At 34.5% G+C, this 14,782-nt stretch overlaps 1 protein-coding gene across 3 annotated transcripts in view; it reads right to left on the bottom strand.

The window, feature by feature from the left end:
* RNF217 (ring finger protein 217) overlaps positions 1-14,782 on the bottom strand; it is a 131,184-nt gene that overhangs the window by 21,373 nt on the left and 95,029 nt on the right. For 2 of the 3 annotated variants that reach the window (XM_024248853.3, XM_024248854.3), the window contains one exon: positions 11,852-12,016. In XM_024248853.3, coding sequence (XP_024104621.3) covers positions 11,852-12,016 — 165 coding nt within the window. Of the gene's footprint in view, positions 1-11,752; positions 12,017-14,782 lie in introns of all 3 variants that reach the window. The other variant, XM_054558118.2, reaches the window with a different exon arrangement.

Genomic DNA, 14,782 nt, shown 5'->3' with positions numbered 1-14,782 from the left:
AGAGATGAGGCATAACGTTCTGGGTACAGTGTACACTGCTCAGATAATGGGTGCACTATAATCTCAGAAATCACCACTAAAGAATTTACCCATGTAACCAAAAACCAACTGTACCCCAAAAACTATTGAAATAAAAAAAATCCCCTGAGATTTCACACCAGTCAGAATGGGTATTATTAAAAAGTCAAAAAACAACAGATGCTGGTGAGGCTGCAGAGAAAAGGGAATGCTTATACACTATTGCTGGGAATGTGGATTAGTTCAGTCACTGTGGAAAGCAGTTTGGAGATTTCTCAAAGAACTTAGAACTACAGTTGGACCCAGGAGTCCTATCACTGGGTATATACCCAAAAGAAAATAGTTCACGAAAAAGATGCACTTGCATGTTCATTGCAGCACTATTCACAATAGCAAACAAACTGAATCAACCTAGGTGCCCATCAACAGTGGATTGGATAAAGAAAATGTGGTATATATAGATCATGGAATACTACTGAGCCATAAAAAAGAATGAAATCACATCCTTTGCAGCAATATGAATGCAGCTAAATTCAAGTAAGTAAAATGAATCCTCAACTGCCATGTCAGGGAGTCAATAGACAATATCAAGGACTAGGTGTAAAAGACTACTATTTAGAGGTTAATTATCAGGTGTAAAACTCCAAATGAACAAGAAACAGTTGCTTCTATCACAGCAGACTATGTTGCAAAAATAACTAAGATGCTGATTTCAAAATTATTTGGTGTCTCTTGCTATAATGTTAGCTTTTTAAGGCCAACACTCTGATAGCATTAATTGTCTCCAATGTACTGAGTTCTTTTTTTTGTTATAGAAAATCTCATGTTTCAAGTTAAGTCTTATGATTAATTTATAATGACAAGAATTCATTAAAGTGCAGTATACTGTCCAAATCTTATTCCTCAGGGTAGAGCCATACAATAAATGAGCCTAGTTTTCTTCCTTCTTCTTTACCACACCACTTCCCTTGATCCCACTGTCCCATGTTCTCAGAAATCTTCAGATGCCAGTTTTCCCCTCCTTCAGCTTCATCTTCACCTTCCTCTCTGTGATGATACATCCCATCCTACTAAATCCTTCCTTTCATTCCACCTGGCCCTCTACCCAATGATTACCTTCACATTTTCATATTTACCAAATTTTTCCAAAGAATACTCTACTCACTGTTCTTACTTGCATCTCAATTCCTCCTAAGCTGACTGCAATCCCATGTTCTTGAAACATCTAGCTGTCTTTCATTCATTTATTCATTCAACAAATAATTACTTTGCTCATTGATAAAATCTGACAGGGCTCCTGCCTTTAAAGAGCTTATACATGTATACAGACATTAACCAATTGTATAAACAAATATATATGCATAAGCTATGCCAAATGCATGAAAAAATATTTTCTCACTGATAAAGTCTGACATGGCTCCTGCCCTTAAGGAGCTTATAGGTGTAGACAGAGAGTAATAAATTGTACTAACAAATATATATTCTATGCCAAATGCTGTGAAGGAAAAGTAGAAAGTATGAAGACAGTACTCAATAGATGAGCTTGATCTGGTGTAAGGGTCAGAGGAAGTTTCTCTAAGAAAATGACATTTGATCTAAGAAATGAAGGACAGGTAGCAGTTCTCCAGTTAAGGGGACTTAAAGGTAGGGAGAGAATTCTAAATACAGCATATTTATGGCATTGTATCTACTAATTGAGAAGCACCCTGCACTAGCCCTGTTGCAGCATTCCTCACTCTACATTATAAAACTCTCTAATTATCTGTATCCCTCCATTCAGACTCTCTACTCTTCCAGTCTATAAAATCTACAGGGGCCCAGATCATGTACTTCTTTTTCATTATCTCATTAAAGAGCCGTGCACAGTACCAACACACAGCATGTTCTTGATAAATACTTTTTAAAAAAACACATGAATATTATCCATGACCCCCTATCTGCCAAATATAACGAACATGTTTTAAATTTTTATCTTATTGTAGCTCTGTGTCATTTAATCAGTCGCTCAGTACCTCCTTCCTGACCTTTGATACACTCTTGCTTCAGTGACATCTTTTTTCCAGTTTCTCCTCTCCTCTCTGAGGTTCCTGTTCCTTCACCAAGCCCTTAATTCCATCCAGGACTCACCACTTTGCATTTGCTCCTTGGGTGATGACTTCCACATTCAAATGGTTTCAACTTTATTCCAACAAAGGTGGATCTTTATTTCTACTGAAGACCTGGCTCCTGAGCTTCGTGACTCACATAGTAACTGTTTGCTAGTCAGATATACCTATATCCCTCACAGCCATTTCAAAGTCAAGTGAACAAAACCAAACTCATCGTCATCTCATGGCTCACCACTGCAACAAAAAATAAATAAATCTAACTCTGTCTCCATTATTTTATTTTAGTTTATGGTATCACCATCCATTTAGATACCCATACTAAATATTTGGTGGTTATCCTGTTTTTACTTCCCACATTCAACTTTCCATCAAGGTCAGATAGTTTTAGCCCCATAATATTTATCTAGTTCTTTTCTTCTCCAGCCCTTTGACAACTGGCCTAGTTCATATTGTCATTATTTTCTTTCAGATGTCTACAGCTAGCACCATAAAATCAACAAGCAGCCAACCTAAAATATAAATCTGATACCACTACTCTCCTGCTTTTATTTTTCAATGGCCTCTATAGTCTGGAGGATAAAACCCAACCATCTTAATGTTGTTTGCAAAGTCCCAGCTCTTGTTAGCTTCTCCAGCCCCACCTCTCACCACTTCCTTGCATAAACCTTATGCTAAGTTAACCACAAAGTGCCGGTGGCTCCCAGAGACATCAAACACTTCCTGGCTCTGTGCCTTTGCAGTTTTAATTGTAATCTCCCTCTTCTGGATACCTTTCATCATGCCATAATCCATCCAACAATCCTCCACAACCTAGCTCCCTTGGATTCCTCAAGATGGTGTTGAGTCCCTTCGCCATGAACCCTCGTATAATACTCCCTGCAATATTCCACTGAAGTGCAATAGTGTTTATCATTGTCAGTCTAAGGACCATGTCTCCCCTTCTGCAAGTTCCACAAGAAAAAGAACCACATCCTACAGGGCACACAACAAATTCTCATTAAAAGTCCATATAAGGTAGAATGAAAAAGTATATTCATTTATTTATTCAGCCATTATCTATTATTTAGTGCTATCCAAAGCCTGGCAGCAGCTCTAAATACTAGAGGTAACTCGGAGAATAAAATAGATCAAATTTCTGCTCTCATGGCTGCAAAATATGTTCATTATTTTAAGTAGTGATAAGTAATATAATACTATGGAGAAAAAAATAAGGCATATGGGAGGTGATAGTACCTACTGAGGTAGGGGACGGTGGTTTGAAATTATAGATAAGGTGACCAAGGGAAGTTTTACTGAGAAGCTGAATTTTCCTCAAAAACATGTAAGAAGTGAGAGAGCTGGCAGTGCACACATCTGTGGCAAGAACATTCCAGACAGAGGGACAAGGTAAGTCTGAGACCCTGAGAAGGGAGAATACCTGCTGCTTCGAAGCACAGCCAGCAGTGAAATTTGACTGTAGTAGGGTGAAGGAAGGAAAGATGAGACTAGAGGAGTCACAGAATGGGGACATGTCCAGAGGGTGACGGGTTCTATGGTCGTCATAGGACTGACTTTTGCTCTGTGTGAGATAGGAACCACAGACCATTTTGAGCAGAGTGATGTAATCTGCGTTATGTTTAACAGCATCATTCTAGCTGCTGGGTTAAGAAAGTTGTGAAGAATGAGATACCAGTTAGGAGGTACATAAAAATCCTGGAGAGAGAAAGACAATGATGCCTTGCCCAGGTTAGTGATAGTAGGGGTACTGAGATGTGGTCAGATTCTAAATACATTTTAGTGGCACAATCTATAAAACTTAATGACTCACCGGACATGGGAAATGAAAGAAGCAGAGTCTGGGATAACCTAAAGTTCTTGGCCTGAGCAGCTGGAAGACTGGAGTGGCCATTTACTGAGACAGAGAAGCTATGAGAAGAATCATTTTGGGGAGAAGAGAACATACTGCGTTGGAGAAGTCTATTAGATCCGGTTGAAGATGTTGAGTAGCTATTTGGATATATAGCTTTTCTCACAGTTCCCCAAAACTTTATGATTTGCCTACCGACTGAGCCAAGAGCAAAATGTGTGCCCTGTTTTTAATTCTATGTGTAGTTTGCTGTAGAAAGAGAAAGCAAGTCTTAAAACCTGAAAGGAAATGAAAATGGAAACTAATGAACTACATTAAGAAAGCTTTAGATCCTTTAGCAAAAATGTCTCCATCAGCACCCACATGGAAAATGGGCAGCTTTTTACTCAATTTCCTGTCTACATAGATCACTGGATTTCATCCTTTGCAGAAGCCCTCATCTTCTATAACACAGCTCTCAACAGGTGCTCTCATGTCCCAGGAGACGCTTCAGAATTTAGTTGTTGTTGGGGTGTCTAGTTGTCACAAAGATGGTGGGGCTGGCATTTATGGATGTCCTGCAATGCTTAGAATATCCTGCACAATACAGAATTGAGCTTTTCTCATGTAATTTTTAAATGCATCGGACATTCATATTGGTAAAACTCTGTTTGAAATATCTTAAGTTAGAACCAAACTCTATTTTATATATAAACACAAAATAACATTTGCATGGTTGTTTTTTTTTTGTTTTTTTTTTTTTTTTTTTGAGACGGAGTCTCACTCTGCTGCCAAGGCTGGAGTGCAGTGGCGCGATCTCGGCTCACTGCAACCTCTGCTTCCTGGGTTCAAGCCATTCTCCTGCCTCAGCCTCCCAAGTAGCTGGGACTACAGGCGACCGCCACCATGTCCGGCTAATTTTTTTTTTATTTTTAGTAGAGACGGAGTTTCACCGTGTTAGCCAGGATGATCTCGATCTCTTGACCTCGTGATCCGCCTGCCTCGGCCTCCCAAAGTGCTGGGATTACATGTGTGATTGCATAGTTTTAATATACAATGAATTTTTCAGTTATATAACTACTGTGTAAATTGATGAGATTGGTTACATTTAGAACCTAACTCTACTTTATATATTAGCCCAAAATATGTTTGCATGGTTTTAATGTACACTACATTTTCTAGTACCCTAACTATATATATATATACACATGCATACAGACACATAAATACGTATGTGTATATACATACAAGTATAGATGACATGCAATATACATATATAAATAATATATACACACATACTTATTTTGTCCTCATTTTAAAATATTAAATATAAAGGATAGGTATTGATAACATTCAAATTTCACTTCAAGGTTTCTTAAATCTAAATGCATGCACAAATTTGACTGCTTCATTATTTCTTCATTTCTTCTTTCACTTCTTCACTTTAGGTACCATAAAATGTCATGATATCTGAGTATTTACATGTTAAAATATGCATTATTTCATTATAATATTTTCACTTATTTCTATTTTATAACTAAGACAACATATCGATTTTTAAAATAAAATATTATAGGTAGTCACATTATATTTAATCTCAGGACAGTAAGCAAGTACTAACATTATTTGTCATAAAAACAGGGCATTGGATACAATGTAGTTAATATCCTACAAAGTATGTGCCATCAAACAATCATGCTTCTAACAACTAAGGTCTAGAGCTTGGCATACCATAAAAACAGTGCCAATGACAACCCCTGCTCCAGAATTAGTGATTTCAAGCAATCTGGAGAGTTAAAAATGGTTTATCAGTAGTTAGGGGAAAGCTATTTTATCCTGAATGGGTACTATTTGAAAGTAGTTATCAGCCTCTGAATGTGCTTTTGTAGTGATATATGAAGTACTAAGGAATTGCAGGATACCTATAAGATGCAACATTAATACTTCAGATTCTTATTTCAGCAACTGCAAGTTACATAGCCACAGATATAAGAGACCAAAAAAATGGCTTTTGTGTTGACCTTATGTGAACAGGGGAAAATTATTCATTTTCTTTGAATCAGTACATTCTTGCCCAAAGCATTCTATTATAGGATTGGAGAGAATAAAATATCTAAAGGGAAATATCATGAGAAGTAAATCCCTCTAATTCTAAATTTATAATAAATTATGAATAAATACAATTCACTTTTTTTCTGCTTGCTTTTTTGGTCATTACTTAAACTCTCTGAAACTGGTTCTGCATCTTGAAATGGTGGTAAACATCTTGAAAGTTGTTTACAGCTTTCTTTTGAGAATTGAGACAACAAATGTAACTTACATACTACCAATCCTGTTATGTTATAATTACTGTGCAAAACCTTAAAGTTTTATCAAATCACTTAATAGTGATGATCTGAGTGGTACACTGAAAATCAGAATCTTAGTATCACATCTGAAGTTTGGATGAGACAATATATTTACAGTAACTACAAAGGAGACTGACATGCAAGAAATGTCAGTACATGTTAGTGCTATTATTACTGTGATAACACCACAAACAAAGAGCACTGGACAAAGGCACCAAAGTAGAGATGGCGTATCAGAATCCAGAAATGACTATGCACATATGATATTTCTTTTAAAAACATAAAAGTAACTTCCTGTCATCTAGAAATAATGAATATGTTGACCTTAGAATAAAATAAATTACAATTTAGTGTATGTATGTGTGACAGTGCTTATTAACTGTTTATTTGCTTTTATAATGTATAATCCTGTATTTGTTATTTTTAGCATGCATCTCACTTTTAATTTTTGACTTAGAAACTTTTCTTCTTAACTCAGACTTTAGTATCTAATCTGTGGTATAAAACAGTCTAAAATGAATTTTTGCATGACATTGAACAAATATTCTGATACTTCCAACAAAATTTAGATTGCCTACTTGCTTTAAATTTAATATTAAAACTATTACGAACTAGACTTGGTTTTGTAATGACTAAGTCTACAAACTAGATTTATTTTTGTGATAACTAAGATAACTAGAAGACATTTCAAAATTAGCACATATTTTCCATAGGCTAAGAATTTACATTAAGTAGAAAACTCATTGTTAAGATAAAAAATGGTGCTTCATAAGTGACTGAAAAATACTTTGCATTAAGAAGCAATGAGGCAGTGGCCCACGCCTTTAATCCAACACTTTGGGAGGCTGAGGCGGGCGGATCACCTGAGATCAGGAGTTCGAGATCAGCCTGGTCAACGTGGTGAAATCTCGTGTCTACTAAAAATACAAAAATTAGCCGGGCGTGGCGGTGGGCACCTGTAATCCCAGCTACTCGGGAGACTGATGCACGAGAATCTCTTGAGCCCCAGAGGCGAAGGTTGCAGTGAGCCGAGATAGCACCATTGCACTCCATCCTGGGTGACAAGAGCGAGACTCCATCTCAAAACAAACAAACAAAAAAAAGGAACAATAAGATTCAAATAAAAATGGCTAAGTAAAGTTGATCTTAATGTGGTGGGTTATGTTTTCATAAAAATATTCTATCAATTAATTCTAGATATGTTTGTATATTTTTATCTTACTATAAAAATCATACTTGTAAGTATCTTGAACATGAGGAAAAAAATTTTAACGTTCATCCTGATTACCTGCCAAAATACAATTATAAATAAAAATTTTGATTTCTAAGCACAAGTCAAATCTCTTCATAATACTCTATCATGTATTAAATTGGTCTATCCATTTGAGAAAAAGGTAAAAACTCACTAAGAGAGAAGTAATGTTTATAAATAAATAAGATAAAATTTTGTTTCATTTAGAATACTAATTAAAATAATGAATTAATAGATTATCAAACCTTGCTTAGATTAGCAAATTTAACAAAGGCATAATCATTGAAAACTCACCAGTGTAAGTACAGAATTTTCTTTAAAAATCAGCAGCAAGAAAAGAGACTATTATGTATTATAATTTAAGATATTGTAATTTAAGCTATAATTTAGAGAGAAATTACAAATCAATTGATGAGGGGAAAGTCATCCCATAAACACAATTGGAAAAAATATTACTTCAGGTACCCAATGTATAATAAACACTAAAATAAATTATGGTTGGATTAAAGAGTTAAAATATTAAAAAATCAAATAGTTAAAGGAAGAAAATTGAACTTTTAATCAAACTTCTGAATAAATGACTTAAACTTAGAAGCAACATATTTACAAAAGATATACAAAGATATGTAAATATATAAACATATGTTTTCATACGACATATGTGCTTGTGTATTTGACCACAAAGAAAGAGAATAATACATTTAGTCAAACAAAAACAAAAAAATTAAACAATACATATGCAAATCAATTAAGTAAAAAAAAAAAACCTACTACTCAAATAAAAAGGAAGAAATAGAAAACAGGGAAAATGTGGAGACAATAATGCCAGAAGTGGAGTTTAAATATCTAAATAAAGAGGTCACATAATTTGATAATAAAAATATGCCCCAATCTGTCCCACATAAATGGGCAAAGGGTATGAACAGAAAATTTTAAAAGGGGGCATTACAAACTCAAAAATACACGAATTTATATTCAGTTTACAAGAAAACAGGAAAATATAAAATACAAGAAAAAATATTTTAAAATTATTAAATTAATATTTAAAAAATATTTAAAATGCCAACAAATGCTCACACTGAAACAGGTCCTCAAACTTTCTAGGTGGAATTATAAATTGATTCATTCCTTTTAGAAAGCAAATTGCCAATATGTGCTAAATACTAAAAACTTAGATATTCTTTAACCCAGTCATTCTACCTTTATAAATATATGCTTTCAAAGGTATAAAATATGGAAAAAAATTTCTAGATGAATATCATCAACACATTATTTATAATACACAATTTTTTAAAATCCCAGAACAAACCAAGAAAGCCTTGGTATCCAATAGTGGAGGAATATTTAAGCAAGTGCTACACAGTTCATGGTTAATGAAATAAATGTTTTGAAAACTACTTAGTAATATGAGAAATGTTTGCAATGTTAGGTGAAAATAGTAATGATATTAAATTGTTTGAACATCGCAACTAGAACTTTTTAAAAAGCCATTTAAATAGGGTGAAAGACCAAGGGCACACAATAAGATGTTAGGAGTTAAGTATAGTGGAGCGGCAGAATTCTGGGTGAATATTTTCCCTCTCTTTTCCAAATTTCTATCTGATGTTATATTACCTTGATAAACAAATCATTTGGAAATCAAAATATGGTTGGGTGTGGTGGCTCATACCTGTAATCCTAGCACTTTGGGAGGCTGAGGCGGGTGGACCACTTGAGGTCAGGAGTTTGAGATCATCCTGGCCAACATGGTGAAACCCTGTCTCTACTGAAAAAACAAAAATTACTCAGGCATGGTGGCTCATGCCTGTAATCCCAGCTACTTGGGAGGCTGAGGCATGAGAATTGCTTGAGCCTGGGAGGCGAAGGTTGTAGTGAGCCGAGATCGTGCCATTGTACTCTAGGCTGGGGAACAGAGCAAGACTCTGTCTCAAAATAAATAAATAAATAACAATATTTACTAAAACTATGAACTAATTAAAACATATACCTATAGTAGGGTACAAATATATATATATATATGTGTGTGTGTATATATATATATATATACATATATACTTTCATAACAAAATTTTAAATACATTTAGTTATCATGATTGAAAGCATTTATATGAAAATACGTGATAATTGTTTACCTGGAGGCATTATGTGAGAAATTCTTCATTTCTTTTTCACAAATTCCTACCATCTTCCTATTTTATATTTATAAATGGTAAAAGATATATTTATGAAAAGAAAGCATTACAGTATAAAACAAATATTAATTCACTCAGTAATATCTCCTCATGGGTTTCTGTTGTAATAATAGAAATGTTTCATGGGGCAAAACATAATTTTAAGGTCCAACAAAAAAGGTAAAGTTTTAAAGTCATGCTTAAAAGAGAAAGAAAAATGAAACCATTTATACTCCAAACAAATCATAAAATATGACTTAAACAGACAGAAACTTCACAGAACCCAGATCACACCAGAAAGTAGGCTCTCTGCTACAATGTAATAATGTCAACTGATTCCATGGTTCTTTTCCTTTCAGCTATTTAAAAGGTAATCCCTTTTAAAGCCCTGACCTTTTAGCTATTACTTCAAAAGGGAACCAGCATTTATGCTTTCTCTTAACAGTTTACCTACATTTGTTACAACTGTGGGAAGTTGTTAGAGCATTCAGTAAATTCCCCATGGTCGGCTTCTTTTTCTTCCTTTACATTATAGTCCATTTCAGGTTGGGTTAAGAGATTACAGTAATAAATGTATGTATTTTGTGTTACATCAGTTTATTCGGAATTTCCCCAACGTATAATGCTGCAGTGGTGCTTATTCCAAATCCAGTTGTAGAACCAGGCTAACTTGGAATTGTCTTTACAGCTTTCCAAAGGATATAAAGTGCACTTATGAATAACTGTTAAGTAGAATAACTTAACAGTACTCTAAGTTCCTATTGGTCTTTGTTTTGTTTGAAACTGAGAAGTAGCTTTGAATAACCTAAAAAGGCAAGAGAAAGGGGGGAAAGGCCTCATTTTCTAGTTGTTCTTTAATGGAATGAAAAATAAGTGTACTGAGCAACCGATGCAGTGATCTGAAATAGCCCTAAAACAAAATGGGTGACTGTGGATGAATTTGCCTTCCACAAGGAAAACAAAGAAAACTTCAGGCCAAATATCTTTAGACATCACTTCTATTAGAAAGCCAGGTCATCTAAACTATTTCAAAAATTTCTTCCAATTGCTAAAAATGCAACATGTTATTTCATACAATACTTCTCCTTGCTATATTTATAAACTAGTATGTGAATTTGGTATAGTAAACCTGTACATTTATTATTATTATGCTCATTGATAGGCTTAGAATATACTTTTACTTCCAATTGTATTCATAATTATTAAATTTTAAACATTTTCTGGCAATTCAAGTTTCATTTATCTGGTGCTAAGTCTCCAAGAAGTAATTGCAGAATTGTGCTTAAAAGATAATCAGGCCAATTTAGAGATTATTTCCAAAAATAAATTTGGCAAAGGGTAGAAACCACATAAGGCAAAGTGTACACACACATATGATTTTCTAAAGTAAGATTTTTTAAAACTTTCAAACTTCAACAGATCCCTATACTATAGACATCAAATCCAAAGTTTTCTGGTTGAATTTACTGGCTGACCTCCTGTAGAAGAGTCTTCCCTGGCTGTTTGCTTGGCTAACTTTCAACACATCTAGGTCTGAGCTCAAATTGCCTGCTAGGTCTTGATTACTTGCATGATTATCAAAAGAAAGATGAAAAGTGGGATTCATAAAATCCCTAAGTCCTGATTTTAGCTATGAGCTTTTACTTCACCAGATTTGCAAAAAAGCAAAACAATCAGTTCAATTTAACGTAATTTTTAAGTGATCAGCAATGTCAGCAAGAAAAGCAAAAGATTGCAAGGATTCAAAGCCTTATGTAATTGAGAAGTAATAATTATAGTACACGTGGCAGACTAGAACTTATACTTTTATATCACTTTTATGCTATATTTTTCCCATAAAGTACATCCTCATTTTTAAATGCAATATAAGGACTTCAGTGTCTTAAGTCAATTATTTATATGTGGCCTCTTTAAATTTTGAAGAGTAATGCAAATAATAAGAATATACATTGTTTATCTATAAAAATTTTCAGTTTAATTATGTAATTACTTTTCTAAAATAAAAGAGCAAATACTCTTTTTCTACATACCTGCGTTAAGACAGTTACAATTCGCTTCAATATTGTAAATATTGTTCAGTCATATCCAGATGTACATGTTTTTTCTTTTCCTCCTAAAAGTTTTCTCACCTTGCACTTTGGACACTTCTGGGCATTCCTCTGCCCATGCTCAATTTCGCTGGCCCAGTGACGCAACAATTTGTCTCCCTTTTTGTACTCCTTGCAGTTAACACCTTCATGCCAAGGAGAGTGGCACTTAAAACACCAGACGAATTGGCAGGTAGGGCACTGGATCTGTGTAAGAAAAAAATCATATTAATTACTAGTGGACATACTGAAAGCGTCTAAAAGGATAAGAAGGTGATGCTTGGGGAAATTAGCTAAAAGTTTATAATTTAAAATACCTCCCCCTCTATAAGACCCAAACTACACTAAGATATGAATACTCTGTTACTACAAGAAAGAATTGCTTTGGCAAGGATGACTTGGCTATTTGTAGGCTGTGCTGGAGTTAAACATTTGGTTCTGGAAACCAATTTAGCTTTAAGAAAATCTCCCAGATTTAAGTGCAGTCTTCCAGATTGAACCTGAAGGCTCACAAGGCCCCAAATCCACACACTCAGGCTGCTCTTTAATTCACCTTTCCCTTGAACGAATTACCCAGCCATTTCCATTGTCTTCTTAAGAATGGCTTATTTCATTTTATTTTTAAAAAGCCCCACAGATGCCTCATCAAATAAAAAACACAGTAGCAGTCTGGGTGTGGTGGCTTATGCCTGTAATCCTAGCACTTTGGGAGGCTGAGGCGGGTAGATCACTTGAGGTCAGGAGTTAAAGACCAGCCTGGCCAACATGGTGAAACTCCATCTCTACTAAAAATACAAAAATTAGGTGGGCATGTTGGTGCATGCTTGTAATCCCGGATACTCAGGAGGATGACACGAGAAATCAGAATCACTTGAACCCGGGAGGCGGAGGCTGCAGTTGAGCCGAGATTGTGCCACTGCACTCCAGCCTGGGCGACAGAGAGAGATCGTCTCAAAACAACAACAACAACAATAAAAACACAGTAACAAACAAACTGCTAGAACAGCATTTGCTATGAAGCAGCATCTAAAATAATGGATACTCCTGGTTTGCTACCAACGTAAGGAAGGCTAATTATAAAAACAATGCAAAGTATTCTAGTATTAGAAATATATCAATATAGAGGCCCTGTGGCCTGTACGTAGAAAACTGTCAGAAACGGGCCTTCCTATTTCACTATGTGGAGGGGTATATGACAGTGCATGTGTAAGTTTAATCAGAATATCTGTCTTCCACTTGACATGGAGGATATTTTATCTGACTTCCTTTATTTTGAATGATAGTGGAATATTCCACTCATACACATTATTTCCACTCCTAACTCTCTAAAAGCATATGGGTATAACCTGACTTACAGAGCCCCATGTGATTACAATGGATTAATAAAATGTCTCATTATGAATGATATTTATAACTGACCACTCTCTTTGCTCCTCTATGTCACATCACTGCAGCACGTGTGAATTTACTGACTATATTTTAAAGGTTAGTTAGAATTTCCTTTTTGGAAAACAACTTTTTTGACAATGGAGGTTCTACTACATAGATTAATTAGCTGAGTGGCAATTACAATCACAGCTCTTCTGTTAATAACTCAAAGTACTGTAATTTTCACTTATGTCAAGAATGGATAATGCTCCTCTTGTGCAAATATGAAGTAAAAGTACTTTTGTTATTAACTTTATATAAAAATGGTATTCTGTCATAAGGCTTAAAAGATTTTCATGTTTATTTATTTATTAAAATTCTGTTCAATGGTAATATGTATGCTGAATATATTACATGCATTATTTATTTTCATCCTCAAAATAATGCTGGAAGGTAGATATGAACATCATCAGTTTACAGATGATGAAAATGAGACTCAGATAGATTAAGTAACTTGCTGAAGGTAACACAGCACATATGTGTTAAGAAGGAATTTAAACGTAAGTTTGTTTGGCTCCAAGTTTAGCATACTTTTCACTATACGTCTTATACTAAACGGCATTTGTTCTTTGACAACTGACAACTTAAAATGTAGTAGTCAAAGATGGTCATATCATTAAACTATTCAGTAAGTCAGAATTCCACATGATTACCAAGATAAGGTGAACTTTGAAAATTCTTTTCAAGATCTACTCTATATAAATTGAGAAACTACTTGGTTTAAGTAAAAAAATGAAAAAAGAAAAAAAGGATGTTACTCTTTAGTTATTTAAAATAACTCTTTTTTCCTTTTTGATCATTACAATGAAAATAAATCATTTTTAAAAGAAAACAAGTTGAAGTAGATGAGATTCAGCTAAGAAAACAATATAAAATGTTTACTTCCATTTGCCATTGAGCAATGAAGATTAGATGTAAATATCACATGGAGCCTTCCTTCCAATATAATGAATGAAATGAGGAAAGAAGGAAAAAAATTGCTTTTCCTTACACATCTAACATTAAGTCAGAAGACCTGAAAAGTTAATTCAGTTATCTTCTATTGGACATTATTCATAATTCTGAATCACTAGATTCTAGCATCATTAAATAAACTTTTTGAAAAGATCTCTCTAGTTTTTAATCAGTCTTAGATTATATTTATGAAATATTAGAATGAATGTAAAGATGCTTTGAAACTGGGATTCGCTCTATAAATGTCAGACATTTAATGGCTCAAAGATCTTTGTGACTAAGTACTGAACTATCACATTTGTGAATCTCTAATGAAGACAATTATAGCAATGCATGATTCTCCTAAGGCATCAGAATAATAAAGAATCTGACACTTTGTGTCCAAACCAGGGACTCTGGCTCATAATAAACAACCAAGTCCTACTGCAGATCCTATTGCAAATCCTCACCAACAGCACAGACTTAGTGGGAAACTTTGACCAGAGTTATGGGGCAGGCTCTCAAGTGAATACGAATAAGTTAAATTCATACTGGATTGCTTACTATCTCTCACTGAAAACATCAGAATCACTCTTTATTTGCTTTGGATTA

Source organism: Pongo abelii, chromosome 5 (assembly GCF_028885655.2).
Source record: "Pongo abelii isolate AG06213 chromosome 5, NHGRI_mPonAbe1-v2.0_pri, whole genome shotgun sequence".
In the NCBI taxonomy this organism is placed as follows: domain Eukaryota; kingdom Metazoa; phylum Chordata; class Mammalia; order Primates; family Hominidae; genus Pongo; species Pongo abelii.
The sequence above is the reverse complement of the archived record's forward strand: the minus strand, read 5'-3'. Positions and strand labels throughout refer to the sequence as shown.